Genomic DNA, 23,752 nt, shown 5'->3' with positions numbered 1-23,752 from the left:
ACGTCAGGTGAGTCTCGATTGGTTCTTAGTGAACAGCCCACAAAACATGAAGGGTGTTCTGGCTTCTGATCCGGAACAATTCTATCTCTGAGGTTTGAGATTTTGATCTTAGAAGCTTTCACAATAATAATCATCCTTGCTTTTGATATTGAGCCTTTCACATCAGGACGATGTCTCAAAGCATTGCACAGGATTTAATGTAATGCATAATGACTATTTTGTAGATGAATGTGGCAACTAATTTGTGGACAAGAATGCCCAACAAACCGCCATGAAATGAATGTCACTTTTTATCTGGGTGATTGTTGCCCAGGACAAAGGGAGAAACTCCCTTCTCTTCTTCAATAGTGCCATGGGATCTTTAAGATCCACCTGACCAGGCAGATGGAACCTCGGTTTAATGTCTCAGCCAAGGACAATGCAGCGCTCTCCCAGCACTGGATTGGAGCTTCAGCCTAGACTATATGAATTCAAAGTTCAGCCATGAGGCTTGAACCCATAACCCTCTGATTCAAGAGATGACAGTGATACTTACTGAGCCAGGCTGAAAAGATTATTGATGTAAAGATCGAAACTTCAAGTATTGGGTAAGGGATACACATATTATTTCGTTTATTTTTAGGTCCTCATATTGGAGTTTAGACTTCTTTCTGTTATGCGTGCTCTTCCCTTAGTTAGGTCAAGAACTTTGACACGGTAGGTTAATGCCCCAAGTGCTATTTTAATGCCAGTCAAGCTCTTGTTATGAGGTGGGTGTCTTTTGTGAATGTCTGAAAAGGAAAACAAATCCTATAAATATGGATTGGAATTCCTGGGTCCACATNAAAAAATGACTACGGTTGACATGCATTCATGAACTCTTAAGTTAGATATGAACTCGTACTTCCTTTATCCCAGCATTTGTCTGCAATACCCTGCCACATTCCCGCCTTCACTATCAAGTAAAAACAACTATGCTCAGACAAAATATTGAGACAATTTCCCATATTTAAAAAGCTCTGCATTGAACGATACATACTTTGATTGTGTTTGTTTGGTGATATTCCGAATTGTTGCTCCTTCCTTCCCAATGATGGCGCCTACAAACTGAGTCGGAACCATAATTCGCAGAGGAACATCAGATTGCTGTTTCGGTCGAGCTGTGCCTCCAGGAGAGCCTTGTCTGGGTGGACCTCGCTGCCCAAGCCCTCGCCGTGCTTGCGGAGGTGGCTGTTGTGAGCTCTGTGGACCAGCCATCTCATCAGGGATATACGTTACCTTTAGCGAGTAATTCTCCAACATGTAGCCATTAAGTTTCTCAATCGCTCTATTAAAGAAAATAAACTCAATGTAAAATCTGCACTAGGCTTTGCATGGGGAGGCGGGGGTCAGTGGATAAGAGTGAATGGTGTAGTGGATAGAACTTCAGCTTACAGATGGGAAGCTTGTTGGTTTGAATCTTGGCCCAGCTTGAGCTTGCTGGTTTCAGCTGGAGCTGCTTGGGGAGTCTAAATTGGTCCCAGCCTGTTGTGGTTATGAAGGTGAAAAGCAGGCAAGGTTCCCTTTACAGCACCCTCTATTGGTAGTGTGCCTGGTGCCAGCCTGGTGAGGAGGAGAGCCAGGATTGGTTGTGACACCCCCTACTGTTGAGTGACCTACAAACACTTACTTCTGAAGACTCATGAACATATAAAATATAATATTAATATTGGAGTCCTTAGCTCAGTGGTTAGAGCACTCGCCTTGCAAGCAAGACACCTGGGTTCAATTCCAGGCAGGGCGAAACCTTGGGCAAGTTTCCTTACTACACACACCTAATAATAATCCCTCCAAAACAAAAAACAATAATAAATTGGTAATTTTCAATCCATGACTGTTTGTGGGACACTGCTGTGCGCAATTGGCTGCTGCATTTCGCCCACAAATATACAGTCAATTCACTTTACAGCATATTCTGTGAAGCACTTTGAGACATCTAGAAGACGTGAAAAGCGCTATATCAAATGCAAGGATTATTATTATTATATTGTTCAGATCCAGATATTTTTATTGGCCAATTATCTCTGCGTACCGGACATTAAATTAACTCTGCAATGGTTGTCTCAGTGTACTGAGCCATTGTACCGTTATTTTAATGTCTAGTCTTCTATAACAGATACCATTGGTTTTCATCCTAAGCTGTGCTTTCCGAAAGATGTGTTGCAATTTGTATTTCATTGCTGTCATTTAGTGCAACATTTTATTAGTATATTTAATATTGCAAATTTAGCAAAATATTAGGTCAAATAATCCTTTGCAATGTATCATACTATAGTTATCAAAAATCTGCACGTTAAATGCTTACAATGCATTTACAGTGTTCGGACTCGTGACAACCACTTTAGGGCAGGATAACAGATTTAGAATTCTGTACAACGTATTTGTGTCCAACAGATACAGGAACCATGCTTGTATTTGACAAACTCTAACTGGACTACTTCTAGGAGGACAACATTGATATTTTGCCCTCTTATGGGTTAATTTACTGCTTGAGTTAGAAGTGGATACAGTATGTTCAGTAGAGACTGGCAGAGCCAGTTGTAGAGGGGATGCTAGACTCATTTAAGGCTCAGCTTGTTATATGTAGTGGTTGCATTCTAGATGGTTGAGATCAAATGGGCTGAAGGAGCTTCCTGAATTATCTGAACCAATTGTGAATTTGTGAAACTAGCTAAAGTTGGCTCTTACAATTTTTAACCACGAGAGGGCAGGATTGCCTACACAAATGCATTTTAAAAAGTTATGCTGGGATGCGAACGAAACATTCAAACGAGGCAGTTTAACAAATATGTTGATCGATCAAAAAAGTGTAACAAAAATCTCATCATTTAGAATTGGTGGTTTCCTTTCTCACCACTAAGAGATATTAAGTGGAAGTCTGACAATTTCAAGTCTAAAGTCACCCTGGCCCCTGGCACTAAAGTCTAGTCCTTCAAAATTTCTGTTGAGTCAAATAATGTTCAAAGATACAGCATTACAATCTTAAACTCCTTCTATTGAAAGTTGATCGGCTTTTGTTCCAAAAAGCTCAGAATGATTCAATAGAAGTTGTGACCCATTTTGAGCTTTTTGGAACAAAACCCAATTATGGGTGGGGTGTCCCAAATGGCCACAACATAGCCAGTTTATACGAAACACTGTTTGTTCAATCAGTACTTGCTAAGTGCACTCACGGGTTGGAGGATCTCACAGTGTAAAGTGGGCTGGATGCCGTGTGCCTCTCTCCCTATAACTTGGACTGGAGGGTCTGCTGATCGGAGTCACGAGATCCTCATTCAAGAAATAACCTTGTGCTGATTTAATTATGGTGAGACCACTATGATCAAAATCTTAAACCATTCTTTCTTCCATCCCACAAGAAGTTGTGATATCCAATTGTATCAAACTCCTAAGCTACCGAGGAAATCCAAATTCAATAGCATCCAACACTTGCATAAGTTACTGGGTAAGATTCCACCTTAGCAAAGAAACAAAAGAAAATTGCCCATTTTGTCCCATTGCAATTATGCTCCTGTGCAAGTTATGCAGATGATTGATATGAATTAGCTCATTCTAGTATTTTTGAAAATGATAAAAAGAAGCTAAAAGTAAACAATCGTTGAAAGATAATTGGTACAAAAGAAATTGCACTGAAAGGATGAGACCAGGTAAGCTACCACCTGTCAAATAGTCTTCGAAAAGATGTGATCAGGGAACATTGTACTGCAGGCTGGAATTTCATTCTGTTGAGCCATCTACAGCAAATAAGCACATTCATCACCGCAGAGATATGCAGAGGACAGACAATCATCACCAAGCCCAATCGGGGAGGGAAAACAGGATAAGGATGATGTATATAATACTCCCAAATGAAGTAAGCAATCATGTACATTTCCACATCTTGTGATTAAAGTCAAATTAAAAATAGAAGATTATTAAAGCCAGTGGATGTAATACTCACTGTCTTGCATGTTCCTTGGTAGAATACGTAACATTCACTACTGCAGTCTCTGTATCTGTGTTAACTGCAGAACAAAAAGTGTGGAGTTAAAGAAATATCAATAAAGCTACAAGAGACATCTTATAAAAACAAACCAGACTTTTTAACTACACACCTTGTTCGCAATTCTCCACTGAACCATACTGGGCTAACAAACTATCCAAGACCTAGAAAGAGAAAAATGTATGGCATGTAAATGCATAATTGACAATTTGATAGTTTAAACAAAGTTAAGAGCAAAACTATAATGTTTCAATATTAACAAGTTAAGAGCAAAAGCATGTTTTATATTTATTAGCCTTGAGTGTAGCATGAAATACATAGATATCAAACAAATTGTATAATTTAGAATTGAAGCAAGCACAGGACTTGGTAAGAATCCTTAACCTTTTACTCTACTGAGAAAAACAAGTCCATTTAACTGAACTCCACAAACATTTGTTAGTTTTTCATATTGGTCTTTATACAATCATATGGTAGAGAATTTTTCAGTAGAGATATATTGTAAGGAACAATAGCAACCATTCCGAAAGCACTGAAGGAATAAATTGCATGATGTGCTTTCTACAACTAACATTAATATAATAATAATAATCCTTGCATTTGATATAGCGCTTTTCACGTCTTCTAGACGTTTCAAAGTGCTTAACAGAATATGTTGTAAAGTGAATTGACTGTATGTATATTTGTGGGCAAAATGCGGCAGCCAATTGCGCACAGCATGTCCCACAAACAGTCGTGGATTGAAAATGACCAATTTATTATTGTTTTGTTTTTTTGGAGGGATTATTAGTAGGCGTGTGGAGTAAGGAAACTTGCCCAAGGTTTCGCCCTCTGCCTGGAATTGAACCCAGGTGTCTCACTTGCAAAGCGAGTGCTCTAACCACTGAGCTACAGGACTCCACTAAACACAATCCACAATTTGTCCAACTAGACCACTCTACCTACATTGGCTTGTAAAGTTGATCAACCATCAACAATCCTTGGATTACTACAGACCTGTCTGACTTCAAATCTACAGAATCACAGAGATGTATAACATACCAGAAGGCCTTTTGGCCCATTTTGTCATGTCAATGTATGCTCCTCTAAGAAGCCATTTCCCTGTACCCTCCAATACTATTCCTCTGCTTGTGATTGTTCAATTATTTTTAAAATGTCCCATTTTCCCTCTTCAGATGCAATACAAATCACAGGTGATACCTCACTCACCTAAGGTAATTGTTTTTAATGTTAGTCACGGGCAAGTATCTTAATATATTAGGCAGGGTCCTCGTGTGGTTAACCTTAAAAAGGTGAAAGGGCAAAGTAGACCAACTGGGATTTGAATCCACAACCTTTGACCATCTTACACCACAATCAGCTTCATAGAACCTATTTCTGCTTAGAACTAGGCTGCTTACAGTTGGTCTAATTTTGTATTTGTTTTTAGGAGTTACAATCGGGGAAAAGGGAAAGTATGAAATAACTTTGTAACAGGATAAATGCACCTATATTATTCTGGATTCAAAGTAACACTTCAAATTGCTCACCTACATTTTAGCATGTGAAGAAGAAACTTTGATCACTGAAAAGTTAATGTCTTTGGACAGGTTTAAAACAAGATGACAGATAAGACAGTATTTCGCAGTAATCATTTGACAGAAATAAAGCACTAGAACGGGGCATCATCTGAAGTGCAATCAGCTCAACCCAGTAGTTGCATCACAATTCTTTCTTACCTCTCACTTACTGCAACAAGTTGTTTTAAAGTCTCACTATAGTTTGCATAAACCATACAGGCAAGCTTTGAGAAGTGCTGAAAGTCAATAAACTCTTCCAATAATTCTACTTCAGGACAGACGCAATTTTAAATATCAAAATCAACCCACAGCAACAGGACTATATTATACAAGTAATAAACAAGGTATTCGCAATAAAGTACAATAAAACTCAACCACAAAGAACTGGAGTAAATATGCTGTGGGGTGCATGCACACAATGCTAAAACCACAGGGTTTTTCCCTGCCCAAAGCAAAGCTAATGTAAAATAGCCAATAAACCCAGCTATCCACCCCACATCTAGAAGCAATTTCATTCCCAAAATTACAACTCCATGTCTTATAGAACTCCTATGGCAGTGATGGGCCTTTCAAGCCATGTACAAGGGCACTGATCCAATCCTTCAAGGAAGTAGGGTTCAAACAAAGCCACAATTACAGAGCAGCATGTACAGTAGAACCTCACTAATCGGTTACTCAAGGGACTGGGCAAACGCGACCTACTTAGTGAGGTGACCTGACTACTGAAACAGGTTGGGTGATTCAGGTCACTGATGTAATGTTAAGGGCATTGATAATGGACAAGGATGATGAACATTCAACAACCATACTTTGCAATAAAGGCATTGTTACATTTGAAACAAAAGCTGTCATGTATTCAGCCTTCCTTTTGAGAATGTTCTGCCAATGCCATAGACTACAGCCAACTGTCTGTGACTTTTGCCCTCACTGTTTTTGGTTAAGTCCACTCTCTCACGTAAGGACAACTCCCTCTGTGGTGACATATTTACAGCTCTTACCAACAATCACTGAATCAAAACAAACAATGCACACACTAACCATGTGCTCTGAATATAGCACTTACCAGGAATTGGCTGCAAGAGCTCAGGTTAGGTCATGGACGCTGGGCGAAGTCGATTTCCCGCTCACGCAGCCGCGATCCCAACACTTCTGCCCGCGCAAGCGTGACCAGAGCCCATTCCACCCACAGCAGCAGTGTCGAGGAAACAACGCGAGAAGCCCAAGGCCTATAGCGCGCTAGTTAGTAGCTGAGGGGCTTTTTGTACCAGAGGAGGGCGCTGTAATGGCCACGATCAATGACCGTTGTACTGAAGCAGACAGAGGCTGTCTATTTAACATTGATAATGAAAGAGACTAAAAATGTGCCCGCAATTGTGAGGTGGCTGGATTACTTGAGGTGACCACAAACCAGGTTTCTATTGTATTCACATGCTGACAATCTGCGAGTTGACTTATCTGGATTGGGTTACAACATGGATGTTGTAATAATCCTTGTATTTGATACGCCTTTCACATTGGGAGATCTCAAAGCGCTTCATATTGCTTTGAGAAACAATGTAAAGAAACAATGTCTATATTTTGTAGATGATTGTGGCACACAGTAAAGTCCCACAAACAGCTTTGAAATGAATGACCAATTTTGTTTGGGGATTGTGAGCCTCAACACTGGGAGAAACACCCTTTGCTTTTTGAATAGATGGGCTGCTTGAGTCTAATAACCTTTCCAGTTTCTGAATACAATATGAAAGCTGAGTGCGTATCTGCATTCATGGGATCTTTAACATACACCTGAACAGGAAGATGTTCCAAGACATAGGCTTGACATGTCATCTGAAGAACGGACTCGTAACAGTGCAACACTCAACCACCATTGCATTGAAATATCAGTCTAGACACCCTTACACATGCGCAGCTAAGTGTGTGTCACACCCCACCCACCCAGGCATGACTCACGCGCACATGGGCAGCTTGGCAAATCACACAATACACACCAGCCAGATTGGCATGAAACTCACTAACCCTTGTAACAAATATTGCAAGAACATGCACCTCAAATCTGAGTTTTTCTTTGGTCAGCCAGTTCGCTGACATGTTGAGGAGTGGTGATGTATCACACCGCTTAACAAAACTATTCCCTGTATGGATTGCAGACTTGGAAACTGGCCAATAAGTCTTTTTTTAAAAAAAAACTGGAGGGAAAGAAATATTACAGAGGGAAAAAAATATGTAGTTTTAGAGCATGACCACAAGTTCCAATAACCCTGAATACAGAGCTTCACATCTCAGCCTGTGATATAGTCTGAAGCAGGTCTGCATTAGATTAAATAAATTGGAACAAGCAAATGTGTTCCTATCCAATTCACTCCATCATCCAAGCCCGACCATTTTTAATAGCTTTCCAATCCCAAAATCAAAGCCCTCTTCACTGAATCAGCAATAGATTTAATTGCCTTATGAATGCTTAGCCAGATCCTGGCGTGACCCATTCTAAATTTATGGATATCAAAATGACCAGCTAAGATTTCTGGCAGAATGACCAACAAAACAACACAAGGGGATTGTGTCATCATTCAGGAAATACTTAGATCTAGATCTTATTTATGGAATTGAAAGAATTCTACCACATACCTGACTGCAAACTAGTCGCAGCACACATACAAAAGACATAAACATTTTCCCCAATTGCCGTTCTAAAGTTTTATTGAAACTGATTACTGTTATGTTTTCACACCATTTCCTGATTTAAAAATGTATGTGGGCACTACACTCCAAAGTAGTGATTGAATGAGCGCTTTCTGATGTTCTCCCGACATGCAAGGAGCTACATCAATTGGAAGGATTATTATTAATTATAAAAATGTTAATCGATGGTATTGCAATGGCATTCAACTCAGTTCAAATACTCAGTAAAATGCCGAGCTAAATAAGATGTTTCAATCATCAAAGTGATTTGACAGAGCCAGTTATCTGCACTAATTGGATCTGATCCCGTTGAGAATAAGGAGACAGTTTGGATAATTGATTATCATGCCAAATAAAACTTAGCTTCAGTGCAAACCCAAATCCTCTTCCATTCAAGAGTAACTAAAGTACAATACTACCAGGCCTTCATTTACTCTGACTCTATTTCTGTAACGTTTTCTCTCAAAGAGTACAATTCCGCATAGGGCTTGAATACAGATTAAAAGGATACGCAGATACACATGAATTCTATAGACTCAAAAAGCCCATTTCCTTTTCATTCTCAACCCCATTTACTACTTTCACACCAAATTAGTCAATCCCTTCATTCAAAATTGCATTCAATTGCTCTCAAACTCATTTACACTGAAGGCTAATTTACAGGTCGTGTTGTACTAATCATTATGTATAAACATACATAGGAATGAAATTACAGGTGCCCTTAGTTATGTAATTAACCGATAAATCAGTCATCCTTTTCAATGGTTAATTACATAATTAAAATCACTTGTAATCCCCTCTGTATATAAATTTACCCATGGTTAACACAACCCATAAATTGCGCCTCAAGTCTGCTTTCACTGGCACTATTTCATAAGTATCACTTTTTTGCATTAAAAAAGTTCCACCTAACTTCCAGATTATTGATGTGATCCATCTAGAACTTTACTCTTTACTGTAGCAAATTTACCTCCACCCACTGTCAATCTCCTCAACAATTGTGGATACTTCAATTATCTTCCCATTCGCTTTATAGAAAAAAAGGCATCTTTTTAAAATTAAAATTCTTCATACCCAGAACTTGGTTGCTTGCCTCTGCCCCCTATCAAGACAAATGTTTGAATCCTTCTGGGAGGAGGTAAGAGGGTCTCCTTGGAGCTGAACTGGTTTCAAAGTGACGTGCTTGAATGTTGGAATGGAGTCAACCCTTTGTGGTGATCTGGGGCTTCCATTTCCTGACCAGTTTTTCAGGGCACTGGTAACAACAAACCAGCCAGCCTGGCTCAGAGGACTTGGAAGGGCAAACCAATCACTAGCTGAGCCCCCCAAATACAGTCAATCGACTTTATAATATATCCTGTGAAGCGCTTTGAGACTTCGATGACGTGATAAGGTGCTATATCAAATGCAAAGATTATTATATTATTATCTTTATTACTGGGAGGTGGAATGTTTCCCAGTCATGACTGGTTAATCTGCAAGCCAAAGATGGTCCTCGCCGAACAAGCAGCAGGAAGTTTGCCAGATCAAGCTCTGAATGTCCAGCTATGGATTCTTAGCTGGCTAAACTCCAGCAGTAACCCAAAGCATACTCTGGAGGTTCCCAAGACTTGGCTCTCATCAACCTGCATCTAATATCCTCTGGAATTGGATAAGGAGAGTGTGTCCCTCCAGAGAGAGTGTGCATTCCAATGTGCACAAATTGACTGCTGCACTTGTCTACAAATGTAGTCATTACACTTTACAGTATATAAAGTGTAAAGTACTCAGAAATGTCCTCCTGAGATGAAAAACACTATATCGAATGCAAGGACTATTTATTTTACCATGTAAACATAATTTAGTATCCCAATAAGAGCTACAAATTACTCAGACACAACAACAAATTTGCATTTGCGTGGCGTCTTTCATGCTGGGAGGATGTCCCAAAGCGCTGGATAGTCAAGGGTTTGCGCCAGAGCAAGGGGTTAGATTAGAGAGAGGTGGGGACCAAGGGGGTGGAGGTATGAAGATGACCGAAGGCATGGTCAAAGAGGAAGGTCTTGAGACAGACCTTGAAGGAGGCTAGGGAAAGGGCAAAGCAAATGGATACCTGGATGGAGTTCCAAAGAATAAGATCAAAAAGGCTGAAGGCCCAATTGCTGATGGTTGGACGAGCAGGGCGTGAGACGTGAAGTAGACCAGTGCCTACCGAGCGAAGGGAGAGAATGGGTTGGGAGGGTTCTAGAAAGTTACAGAGGTAGGGGTTGTAAGCCTGTGAGTGAATTTAATAGTGAAGATGACCCTCTGAGGTGGAGAGCCAGTGAAACTGGGCGAGGAGAGGAAAGAACGAGAAGGAAAGCAATAACTTATTCCAATAATTTGGAGAGAAAAAGGAGTTTAAGATGGTAGTTAGGGAACAGGCATGGATTGTGGGAGCATTGTTTAGAAATGAGTGGGAATTGTGCCGGTGGACAAAGAGGAAAAAATTATGTCCATTAGCAAGGGGGCAAGGAGGTGGAGCTGGGATGTCAGGAGAGGGGTCGGGATGAGGTCCAGGAAACACGTGGTAGACTTCATTCAGGAAATGATGGAGAGAAATGAGGGAGAGATGGGGTTGAAAATGTGGAAAGGAGAGATGGTTGGAGTCTGAAGGAGGGGTAGGTGGGGAGGGGCTGTCAGTAGCGCAAACAGAGGCAGCAGAGCAAATCCTCTCAATTTTGGACCAGAGAAAATCCATCATCTTCTCGTATTTGGAGCCTAAGGAAAGGATGGGAAGGGCATGGGAAGGTGGGCAGGGTTGGTTTCTGATGGAGGAGCCTGAGGCTGTCCTTAACTTTCAGGAGATCCTGGAGTAGGGTGATGATTTGACTGAGGCAAGCATGGAGTGAATAGTATTGGTGTGGTTCAGCCAAATCTAGAGATGGACTGTTAGGTTGGATTTGAGGCAGATACATTCGAACTACAGCACACACCTGTGATTTGAGGGAGTGGAGATGGCTTGTGTACCAGGGGGATTTCCTGGAGTTCAAGAACTGTGGGATGGTGATGGGGCAAGGGTATTGAGGATTTCAGAGAGGGAAGATGTGAAGGAGGGTGATTGAGGAGGTAAGGTCATTGTGGTAAGAGCCAGAGGGGAAGGAATTCAGATGACTGTAGGGCAGTGAAGGGGCGGGATATTTTTCAAGGGGGGGTTAGGAGTTAGAAGTGGGTTGGGTAGCATGGAATGGGATGAGTTAAGGGAGATGAAGTAATAATTAGAGATGGTTTTATCAGTGATGGTGATGTCCAAGACAGTGAGGCCCTGGGCAATCACCAGGTTGAGGAGGTGACACGCATGTAAGTGGTGGAGTTGATGTGTTGGGAGAGGTTGTGAAGAGAGAAAGGAGGAAAAGTCAACAGAGGTGAAGCAAAAAAGGATGAAGTGGAGGTTAAAAACACCCAAGATGAGGAGACATTCAGAGCAAAAGCTGAGGGAAGATAGAAGGTAGAAGATACAAATTTATAACAATAATAATAATCATCATCAGACTTGCATTTGATATAGTACTTTTCACATCAGAAGAAAAGCTTTCACAGGGATTCAAATACAATTTGATACAACAATCAAACCCCGCAAGATGATGTATACTGTTGGCCAAAGGCTGCCTTCATGAAAATATACATGAAAAGCTGTATTTCCCTCCAAAGACAACCAACAGGATGCAACCACATAAAAACAAGAAATGGGAGAAAGGGTCTGATTAAAATATTTGCAATTGGGGGTAGGACAGCTGAAGTGACACACCCACTTAGTTGTGGTTATGGGTTTGGCACCAATGTTTTTTCTGTTTAGTATTATCGGTCGCTTGCCTCTGTACCCTATCAAAGGCAAACTTTTGAAAGATTAGCCAGAACTGGGCTGGTAGTGGCGTCTGCACTGGTAGAAAGGGTTAAGTTAGATTTTTGTTGATTAAGTTGGTTCCATCGATCAGAGGCATACCATGCCACAGCTGGTTCAATCTGTAAGTGTAGATCCTGTCTACACTATTAGAGAAAGTTTACAGAACAGATCATTTGTCCCATCACAGCTGCACTGGTACCAGCTTTCCCACACTACTGCTATTTACTTTTGTCATTCTTCTCCTCTTTCCCCATAGCTTTAATATTTCCTTCAAGTATTTGTTTAATTCTCCGTTAATAGTCATTATGTACTTGACTTATTATTATCCCTGGAATAAGCGATCCGCCAATTGACTAACAACTGGGTTCCTACTTACTGCAAGGTAAACAGAGGTGTGTGGAGTAAGGAAACTTGCCCAACATTTCGCCTTGCCCGGGAATCGAACGGGAATCAATCGCTTGAGTGGTGAGTGTTAAAGGAAGGATGGTTAGGCCAGGATACTGGACAAATTTAAAAAGGTAGATTGATGCTGAGAGAAGAGAATGGTAGGGTGCGTATTCTGGAGGGATAAGATCTTACCATAGATTATATGATGGAAGGGCTTTCTTCATCCAAACTGATTGTGTGAACTTTTCAAAGATTAAATAACCACCTTCTTGGTTAGGCTCTTAAATACAATACCTGAGATAGACCAATGTCTTTACATTTGTTGAAGCTCTACTGCAGTGCTTCAACTGATTGCCTAAACTGTCCCTTTCTGATAGAAGTGTGAATAAGAACTACCAAATTCACCACTCCACACCAGCAGAATAATCGCACTGATTGCTTAATTAATAGTGTGCAAAGACTAATCAGGATGATGCCAGGAAAGTTCCCAAGTAATCTCAGTGCTTACTCCCATTTTCCCCATTGCTCTCTTCCTCCCTCCCCACTCCCCCACCCCCACATACCAAGATAAACTAAAAGTTAAGTTGACAGACTCCCGGCTGCTTCAAATTAATGCATTCCATTGCAATGCAACCCAACTCAAGGAATTTCTAGCCCAGCAAGCCTCATCATTGCACAATCTGGCAACATTTAGTCCATTTTTGTCAAGCTCGATCTCTACTGGGGCACAGTGAGCCACAAGGCTATAAATGAAACCATCAGCTAAAATATTCTAGTGGCTCGATGGTGGCTTGGAAATAAAGTACAAAGATTTGCTTAGTGGAAAACAATTTAAAATCACGATTAAAAATTGGAAGTGCAGACTCAAAACCACTGACACACAAATGATTTGGTTGCACCCAGAAAAAAGTTAAGGGGAGCAGCCATTGCAAAGTCTCAAAGCAGTTTGACATTTCCATTGCATTTGTTTTGATTAACACAAAATTTGCCACCCCAGAGGCAGCATTATCCCAGTCATATCACCAATGATACTATTACTGCAGCAGAAATCCCTTACACCATTATCCATCATTGGAGGCATTTGGAAACTGTTCTGGAATGTTTTTATGCCTCAAGATTACTGACCACCAGTGTATTTTCCACATAGCGGCATTCCGCTTAAGCATTTGTAGAAAATGACCTAAATGTATCCAAGAGCAGATGGACACCTGAAATTACTTCCATTCTCTGCCAACAAATGTAATACCTCCCAGGAACCACACCTTTTGCTCAGAACGCTTGCCATTTCCTACACCATCCATTTATAGCTGACCCACATAATATAGGATTTCCCTTGTAATTCCATGATGGTCGATAACCATTTCCATTCCACAAATAATGGGAATTGGCAAAAGAACACAAAAAGAAAAATTCAAATCTTTATACAGCTTTGAAACAGACTTCAGGCGAGCACTTGACTGGGATTAAATTGTGACCATTAGTTAAGGGCAGCTTTACAGAAGCTATGAGGTCAATTTAGCTTTGGCGCCTTACCCACTGAAACTACGTTAAAATCTTGGCTTTGGATGTGCAACTTTGTAGCCAATATATTGTCCTAGCTATTCAATCCTTCCACTCTGCTCAGCATATTTTGGAAGAATATTTATAAATATTTCAGTCCAACTATTTGGCCGCATCATACACACAGAACGCTGAGTAAATAACACATCCCAAGCAATTGCATATCTTTGCGACAAGATCCAATTAAGTGTACTTTACATACAGTATTGTTACCATTTGCTAAGTTGTGAAGGTAAGAAAAAAACTGCTATAATATGAGCTAGTTTTAATTTTCAGATACACTTATTAATGCTTCAGGGGCATTCAATTAACAGCAACTTGAAGTAAATTCAAAATAATTTTTTCAAGATCAGGCTAGAGCATAATATATACATAAACTAAGTTCTAAATCATTCTGATTGAAGTGTTCCTGGATGCTACTCGTGTGAAGTGTGCTGTATAACTGCATGTTATTGTTGTAAATCAACCATTTCCATAATCACTGGGAAATATCTAGTTTCAAACAGTTTTAAGTAGACCAGCATCCCCCAGTACATGGACATTTGTTCAATACAGCAGCACTGCATTGTTCAGCAATTGCATCATTACGGAACATGTGCTTCTGAAAATCTACTTTTACAGGACTTTCCCTGGAAAATAAGTTCAAAACATACAGCAATTGTCTTGTTCAATGAAGATACACCCCCCTATGCAGGGGTACATGTTATAAAGCCCTCACTCTAGTTCTGAGTCCATTTATAACCTAGGTCTCCTGTGGATAGGTCATTATTGAAGTGCCGTATACTTTTGGCTCCCAGCATTGCGTGGCTCAAACATTCGCAAGACCAGTCACAGCTGCCAGCAAAGCTGGGCAGGTTGCATTTGAAGCATTGGCTGAAATAACCTAATAATCTGGAAGCCAGGCCGGCACCCAGTTTTTTTTACGGCAGTTATAACATGGATGTCATCCTGGCTCAGTTGGTAACACGCTCAACTCTGGGTCAGAAGGCTTTGCGTTCAAGCCCCATTTTGGAAGTTTCAGTTCAGTTTAAGCATAGTTCCGACTGCTTCCTTCACTCCATGAACACCAGCCGGGTTCATGTCCCCTGCTCTCTCCACCTAACGATCTGCCTGACATTCACTAGATGGGCTTTCAGCCATTCTGCCCCTGCTTCTGTAACTCTATTCCAGAGTCCCTCCAACTCTCTCCCCCCTTACCCTCTTTCAAGACATAACTTAAAAGATACATCTTTGATTGCACTTTTGATTATCATTCCATTCCCCAAACCCCTCGGCTTCCATCTTCAGCTCAGGTGCTTCAACCCGAACTGGCGGATGGGACATTGGTATAATGCCTTATCTATGCCTCAGACGATACAGTGCTTCTCTCAATATTGCACTGGAGTGTCAGTCTGAACTGTAAGCTCAAAATTCCAAAGGAGGCTTTGAATGAATACCTTTCAACTCCAAGGCGGGAATGCTACCAACTATGCCAGGCAGACGAGACTTCAGTTTAATATTTCATTTGAAAAATGGCACTTCTGACAATGCAGCACTCCCATATTGGACCGTGAGCCTAGACTATGAATTCAAAGCCTCAATGTAGGTCATAAACCCACAACCATGTTATCAACTGAGCCAAGCTGAGATCTTTAAAATGTTGACACGTTTTCAGAAAATAAGCAAGTTAAAATTAAAACAACTTTTTTTTGCTATTTGAAGCAGCGATATTTGCTTTTCAAGCAGATGAGGAGGCTATGTTTGCTGAGTTGAATGAAAAGCATTTTCAGTATCCCATTATTAACAATGAAGAAATAATTTAACGGGCCATATATTAAATCTACAAGACTGAATCTTGGCAACTTCAAGTCTGACACAGCCTTTTGCTGTTTCAAACAAGCCTCATTGGGAGTGTAATCAAAGGTAATCCAGCTACTGCACACATGTCAGAGGCACTGTGCCAACTCTGTCGCTCCACTCCTGCTCTTGCGGTACTAGCACTTCAGGACCTCTCAGATTCTACCCTATTTAAGTACATGCACACTTGTCCACTTCTTCCTTCTGAAAGTTGAACTTAAAAATGCCAAGCATATGTTTAAATTATCCTACTTGTAGCCTCCAATGCAGATTATCTATGTTTGGATGTAGAAAAAGTACAATTTGAAGGCCTCAAATGAACAGAACTGTTCAAATTTGTTAGACCCGCTCCATTATGCTTCGGATTGCCTTTAGTGTTCAGATTCCAGGTTCTTCCACCACGCAGTCGTTCATTAAGTACACCAAACATCTTTTTGACCCATAACAGATCACAACGTATCACTGTGAACTGTTGCTGGGACGTGTTCAATTGCAGTTCAGGAAGAATTTAGCTTCCGGGGATGGTGGGGTGGGGGGGGGGGGGGGGTGGAAGAGAACAAAAGGAAACAGAAGAGACAGGGAGCAAAAGCGCACGTGACATTTACTTGGCCCATCTGCAGTGGATATTAAATAAAAATGAACAGCTAGTCTAAAATGTACTACACCCACAATACCTTAATTCAAACACGTTAATGGTTGTTGAGAAGGGCAACTTCACGTCTAGGAATCAGAGATGAACTCACATCCTGCTTTGCTAATCTACTGCATCGGCTACACATTTTCTCCAATAAAGTGGAGCAAACTCATGTTTTCTGACATCACCTGACAAAGACAAAAGAAACATTTCCAAAACTTCCTGCAGGAAAGAATCAAACTGAATTCTGAACCCTAAATTGATCTGAAATAAACATTCAGTTTAATTTACTTTTTTATTATGCAAAAAAAACTAAGTCAGTACTCCTAGGCTAACATTGGCTTGTGTACCCTAATTTCCCTACAATGAAGGGTTTAAAAGGCTCAATATCAGGAACCACCAAACAGCAAACAAAGAGAACAAAGACAAAAAGTTTGTCAAAGCGACCAAAAAACCAAGCAAGTTCTCCGGAATTTCTTGCCGGAGTCCCTGCGACTCATTTTCTCGCAACTCTCTTTCAAGGCACGTCTCAAAACATATCGCTTAGACTGTGCTTTTGGTCACCTTTCTCCTCCCCACCTCCAGCGGCCAGCTCACATCCCCGTCCAGTACTTGTGAAGAGCTTTGAGATCTCCTCCCAATGTGAAAGGTGCTATATAAATGTATATTCTTTTGTAACTTTGTCCAATTAGTATGAAAGCAAAATTGGATGGGTAGGTTCAGAATCAGCTTGTACACTGACACAGTGTCCTGGTTGGGCAGGTGCTTAAGAGAAAAAGAACACCCAGGATATTTGCTTCCAGCACAAGCATGCATTCTTTTAAATAATATTAGGATTAGGTTTTTCCCTGGGAGTTCTGTGGTCAAACAGCATCTGGATTTCATCGTCAAGACTAGCACATGTACAGTTGCACAACTTGGGCAAGTTGTGCCACTACCTCAGAAGGAAAGAGTCAACAAGCCTTCAGAAAGAGAGGAAAGAAATTTAGTGGAGAAATAGTAATGTGAAGTTGTCAATTCTTATAGCTAATGTAGGATTCAAAAAATATAGTAAAACTAAGGATCAAATTTATATGTCGTTTGCAAGGTAAATTACTAGCCTAAAAATGAACACTCATATTTTCCACCCAAACGACTAACAATTTCTTTTCTGGGTGAAGAGCAAGTGGACCAGGCATTCATGGTTGCTTTTGTGCTCCAAACAGATGCATTAAGGCAGCATTGGTAAAGATCAGCTTGTAAAAGATAACTGAGAAAGAAAACAGTGACTGTAGTTGGTTTTATAGCTAGTTTTGTACACCACCTGGTGGACACACCTTGGCTGGAAAAATTGTGCGACACTTGAGTGGCTCAGTTGGTAGCAATCCCTCTGAAATCAGAAGGTTGTGTGTTCAAACTCCAAACCAGGATTTTGAGTTTATAGTCTAGACTTGCCACTCCCACTCAGTGCTGGTGGAGCACTGCATTATCAGAAGTGCCTTTCGTCGAATGAGATATTAAAGAATGTCTCGTCTGCTTGTTCCAAGTGTACATCAATAATACTTTTTGCATTTGATATAGAGCTTTATCATATCAATGAAACGTGTGAAAGCACTTCCCAGAATACTTTAAGTGCTTTGCTGTGTATATTTTGTGGTCAAACAATCTCTTCATTAAAGAGAGAAGGCTGTTTGGAGGCAGTGCTGGGTGTGTAACTGCATTGATGCAGGTGCTGTCTTTCAGATGAGACATTGATCAGTTTGCATGTTCGGGTGGGTGTTAAAGATCCCATGGCATTATTCGAAAAGGGAAGGGATTTTTCCCAGTGTACTGGCCAGTAAATCCCCAAATAAAATTGGTCATTCACTTCATGGCTGTTTGTGGGACATTGCAGTACACAATTTGGCTGCCCCTTTTGCCCAGAAAGCACACAGTCGCCACACTTTACAGTATATCCCGTGAAGTACTTTAGATGTCCTACCGAAGTAAAAATCACCATACCAAATCTAAGGATTATAATTCTTATATCTAAGTTGTAGCTGTTCCGAAAGAGTAAACTGCATCTACTGGCTCAGTTTCCAAGGAGTTTTTTTTTCCCCCCCAAACTGGAATGCATCATTCTTCCTCACTTGAACAGTTTCCAATGTTTTTAACCTACAAAACTGTGCATTGCAATTTGGTCTCAATCCTTTATTAAAAAAAGATGTTAATTGCTCAATTGTAATTCTTACAAACATTTGCTAAAATACGGAAAACTTACAAAAAAAAATTGTTAAAACCTCTCCCGTTTAATTCCCCATCTCCTTGAACAGTCATGGGTGCACATCCTTCAGTTCAAGTACTTTGTCTATAAGCATTCAATCTTTCTATACACAGATTATATTGTGTTTGTTCAAACTTCACTGCCAAGAAATCCGACCTTCTGACGTGGACAACATTGCTGTCCTCATGAGATGGAAGTAACAAATTTCATGCCTAAATTCCAATACATTATCCTGTGTTCTCTGCATATAACAAATATTCCAACCTCAGTCTGCCTGTTTTTTCTTCTGACTTGTCTATTCTCCACAACACCTTCACTTGATGTGTAAGATTCACAATTATAGAAAGTATTCGGCTGCAGACTCTCTCAGCAATTGGATTGAGACAAGTCACTCAAAATCTTTACAAGATTATGCTTCCACCAGTCTAGGCACCAGGAGCGAAAGAATATCAACTAAATAATTCTGCTCTTTCTTCCAAGCAAAAGTTACAGATATTTTATTGTATTGGGCACAGGGGTAAAGTACTAAACATTTACGTAACAAGTTACTTCCAATAATATCCAATTCAATCAAGTTTAGAAATCAGCATTTTATCAGTCCAAACACAGCCAACACTTTACATAATATGTTGATAATATGAAGAAGAGACATGTAGAACTTTTTGTAAATGAGAGGAATTAATGACACTGAAATAATCAAGTTATTAAAAATCATGGGGAAAGGAAATCTGACCATGAAGATTCAACTTGGTTTAACATTTCCTCTTAATACTCTCTAAAGAAGGAAAAGAGGAAATGTATAAAGAATACAGATTTGCTTACCTCCCATTGTAAGTGAGGAGGGATATTCCTGATCTGGAGTTTCCGACTCCTGTAGAAAGAACAAATAGATTTATTAAAATTGAACAAAAATCGTGTGTAGTGTTTCCGTCAATAGAATTTAAGAGATAATTCCCAGGAGCTGACTACCAGACCGCACCTGAAGAACTTCTCTGGACTTGCAGGAAATAATGTTAACTGTTGAGCCTCAGAATATATACCCCGAAATCATATTGTTCGCTATTGCTTATTGTTATGTCTTGTCCATGTACTAAAGCAAGTCAGAACCATGAGACTTCGACTTTATCTAGTCACCTGCATATACAGTTCACCCCCAAATCACATCTGGAATACGATTAAATGGGTACAGTCACTACTAAAAGGACTTACTGCTTTCAATATAAAGGGATTCACACTAATATCACTATTTAAGAAAACGATTCTTACCCAATAAAATCCTGCAGAAATTTGTTTTACAAACTATCTTCCATTTCATGATTCATCTGCCACTGACGGGACTGTGAATGTGCACAGTTTGACGATAGTAACCTCCACAATGACAGCATGTGAATGCATAAAGCAACACAAAAAGCAGTTTAGCCATCAGTCAATTAGTGTAGTCTGCCCCATTCTAAATGGTTGCATCAATTTTTTTATTGCTTTATTTTGTGGCAAGGCAGCTTAAAAGTGGCAAAACAATTTTAAATAACATCTGCTTGCCGTGCTCACAGAACTGAAAAGGTAACAAACTTGAAAGGCTTTTAAAATGCTGGTTTAGTGAAACCCATGCAATCAAATTTGTTACGTGATTGACTACGACTGCAACACAAAAACAGTTGGTTTTAAAAGTTCTGAGCATAAAAAAGTAGAACATATGGTAATAAAACAATTCTCATGCTAAATAATAAAACTACCAAAACAAAACTTCACATAGAGTTGTAACTGCTCAGAACTTCACTTCATCATCAGGCATCACAATACTATATGCAAGCAGACATTGACAAATTGCAGAAATAGGCACAATATGGGAAGTATGTGGTCAATTATATTTAAAAACCTAGTCTTAATACAACTTCTGAGTTTTCAATAAAGCCCCCCTAATCGAAATGAATGGCAGAGAAAGTAGACAGTAGTTTCTTGAATGGGTTTAGATTTTTCAAATAGTCACTGATCAAATTGTGTCACAACAAATAAATAAAATGGTCCAGTAACTTCTTTCTAAAAGAAAATACAAGTTTTTGGTGGCTGAATTGTACTCAGCAACATTTAATTCTCCACTGAAAATTAAACTTTTAAAAAAAGATTCTTCATACCTATAGAGCAATTTCAAAATTACTGAATGCACAACTGAGTAAGTTTCATTCAACTGCACTTCAAAATCAGGTTTTCATCACACCCCCATTCAGAAAGCAAAATATTTTCAATACATTGGCTGACTTAAGATATTAGACAATTTGAAACAAGCATTTCAAGGAGAAACCATTTGGACAGATAATCCCCAAAAGTATTCAATATTTTGTAGGTTCTACCTTAAGAAATTCACAAGTCTAAAGTAATCAAAAATATTTACACATAACAGGACAATAAATTACACCAACCTTCCATACATTAAGTGACTAAAACATTCACTTCAAAATATTTCAAATCCAAATACATCATTTTTTTGCCAAATAAATTATTTTTTGTGATGGTTGACTGGTGTTGGTTTAATTTCAGCCATCTTCTATATTTAACTCATAACACCCAGTGGGACATTTCATACCAAAAGGTGTAGGTAAACAACTAAATTCTGACAACAAATTAAGATTGTGTAGATTACAATTTAGATATTCTGAGTTAAATTATGGCCCTGTTTTAAATGACAGAAAGCAGTATTCACACAAACAAACATTGATGCAAACAATATTATGATGTTACAAAATTAGAAGCATACCAAATTAGAAGTTTCCTGAGGCACAATTTTCATATGAATCAGATCGACACAAACTAAATGCAATTTGTCATTAGACTCAAACGAAAAAATCCTGAATTTTGATACATGCAGTAACTTCTGCAGATTCACTACATTTTTAAAGCTGCGTCTATTCTTAAAACATTTTGCTTGCACAATTAAGTACTGAAGAATTGAGTGGTGTTCTTTGGTATAAATATGCCAAACCAGCATTTCTCATATGTGGCGTGTGTGTGATATGTGCGACCACAAGTAGCCCCATCCACTCCCTCCGCCCCCACACTCTGTGAGATGTGCAGCTGCTATTGGCCAACTTTAGTGTCAATACAATGCTAATCGTGCAAATTAATAGAATGTGCAACAAAAACAGAAGTCACTGGGAACACTCAGCAGGTCAGGCAGCATCTATGGAAAGGAAAGTGAGTCAACATTTCGGGTTCACGATCCTTTATCAGAACCTTTCGTTGGTTCTGATGATGGGTCGTGGACCCAAAACGTTGACTAATTTTCCGTTCACCATAGACGCTGCCTGACCTGCTGAGTGTTTCCAGTGATTTCTGTTTTTATTTCAGATTTCCAGCATCTGCAGTATTTTGCATTTAGAATAAACTTGCAGTCGCACGTTTGCTCTTATTCACTAAGCTGATTCCAACTACCGACAATTCTGGTCCCAAATAATAATAATAATAATTTATGCACATCTCAAATTGTTTTCCTTTACTGTGCTGTTCACATTTTTGTGAAAAAAGTGTTTTTTCCCAAATGTGGTTTGTCAAAATGTTTAGAAATAAATGAAAACCATTTGATATGTATAATTTTTGTTCACATCTAAAATGTTTTTTTTTATTGTGCTGTTCTAATCTTGTTTCTCCTTATGCAAAGTTTTATGCAAAAAATGTGTTTTCTCAAATGTGGTTTGTCAAATGTACAGAAATAAATGACAACTATTTGGGATGTGCACATGTCTATATTTCCTTTATGTTTCATATGATTAAGTATTTTTACGAAAACCTAGCACTGCAGCTACCAATAAGTGTTGGTGGCCACACACAGAGAACCACTGTGCTAAATGCAGTTTACTGCTGATCAATTTGTGGAAGACACTGCCACCTAGTGCATTAAATATTGATTCAAGCATTCAACATTTTTTAAATCAAAATGAAGATACGGGTTTGGGATTCCAGATCAAGACAGACTGGTTTTGTACAAATTGCAACTTTAGTGAAAGATGAAAATCCATAATTGCTATGCATCACATAAGATAAATGCCACAACTTTCGCTTAATAAAGCAAAGCATCCTTCAAAAAATGTCAGTCACCTTCTAACAACATGTTTACATTTAAAAATATTTTAGCAAAGGCACTGAATAGCCCTGAATTTTACAAAATAATTATCTCCCTTTAGCAGGAGAATAAGTATAAATGGAATATTAATGCCTCAATATTGATATATTAAGTATTGTTCAAAGTGGAAAGGAACTAGGACAAGTTCAGATTATTTCTTTAGAAGCATCTGAAATACAAACTTTAGGAACTGTTTTGGGGTGATCCACTAACTGACGTGTAATAATGGCATATAGGCAATCAGCATGCGATCAAATGTACTTGAAAACGTGCATCGAATCAAAAGACTATCGTCAAAATGTTCACTGTTCAAACTTTATGAAGTTTAGATAGGTCAGTACCACATTATATCAAAAATGTAAACATTAGGATTATTTGAAACAGGACTCAAGTCAACTGCTGGCTATTCCAATTTCAGTAACCAAGTGTACAACAACAACTTGGATTTATATAGCGCCCTCCACGCCGGAAGGCGTCTCAGAGTGCTTTACAGTAACGGATCCCGGGACCGAGCCAGTGGGAGGGGGAAGAAGGTGACCAAAGGCGCGGTCGAAAAGAAAGGTTTTCAGCAGAGACCTGAAAATGGGAAGGGAGGGAGCGAGACGAAGGGAGTGAGGAAGGGAGTTCCAGAGCCTCGGAGCACAATGGCTGAAGGCACTAGTATAGTATTTAGAAAATGATATTTCACACAATATTTCACACACATATTTCACACAACGACAATTTTACTCGTTTCGCTCTGGATATTAATAATTTTATAGAAGACACTGATTTCAACCACTAAGAACTTCTTTAATTGGTAAAGCTAGGTTCAATTTTAGTAAAGCACCACCGCAAATCTATATTTACCAAACATGAAAAAAATCAGTTCAGAGA

The 23,752-nt window shown here is 39.4% G+C and overlaps 1 protein-coding gene across 2 annotated transcripts in view; it reads right to left on the bottom strand.

Annotated features, from left to right (window-relative positions):
• The window catches only part of igf2bp3 (insulin-like growth factor 2 mRNA binding protein 3), a 94,728-nt gene that overhangs the window by 27,829 nt on the left and 43,147 nt on the right, over window positions 1-23,752 (bottom strand). For both annotated transcript variants that reach the window (XM_042332253.1, XM_042332254.1), the window contains exons 3-6: window positions 19,585-19,633; window positions 4,113-4,164; window positions 3,959-4,022; window positions 1,019-1,306 (exon numbers count right to left, since the gene is read on the bottom strand). In XM_042332253.1, coding sequence (XP_042188187.1) covers window positions 1,019-1,306; window positions 3,959-4,022; window positions 4,113-4,164; window positions 19,585-19,633 — 453 coding nt within the window. The remainder of the gene's footprint in view (window positions 1-1,018; window positions 1,307-3,958; window positions 4,023-4,112; window positions 4,165-19,584; window positions 19,634-23,752) is intronic.

The sequence above is a fragment of the Callorhinchus milii genome, unplaced genomic scaffold (assembly GCF_018977255.1).
Source record: "Callorhinchus milii isolate IMCB2004 unplaced genomic scaffold, IMCB_Cmil_1.0 Scaffold2, whole genome shotgun sequence".
NCBI lineage: Eukaryota > Metazoa > Chordata > Chondrichthyes > Chimaeriformes > Callorhinchidae > Callorhinchus > Callorhinchus milii.
The sequence above is the reverse complement of the archived record's forward strand: the minus strand, read 5'-3'. Positions and strand labels throughout refer to the sequence as shown.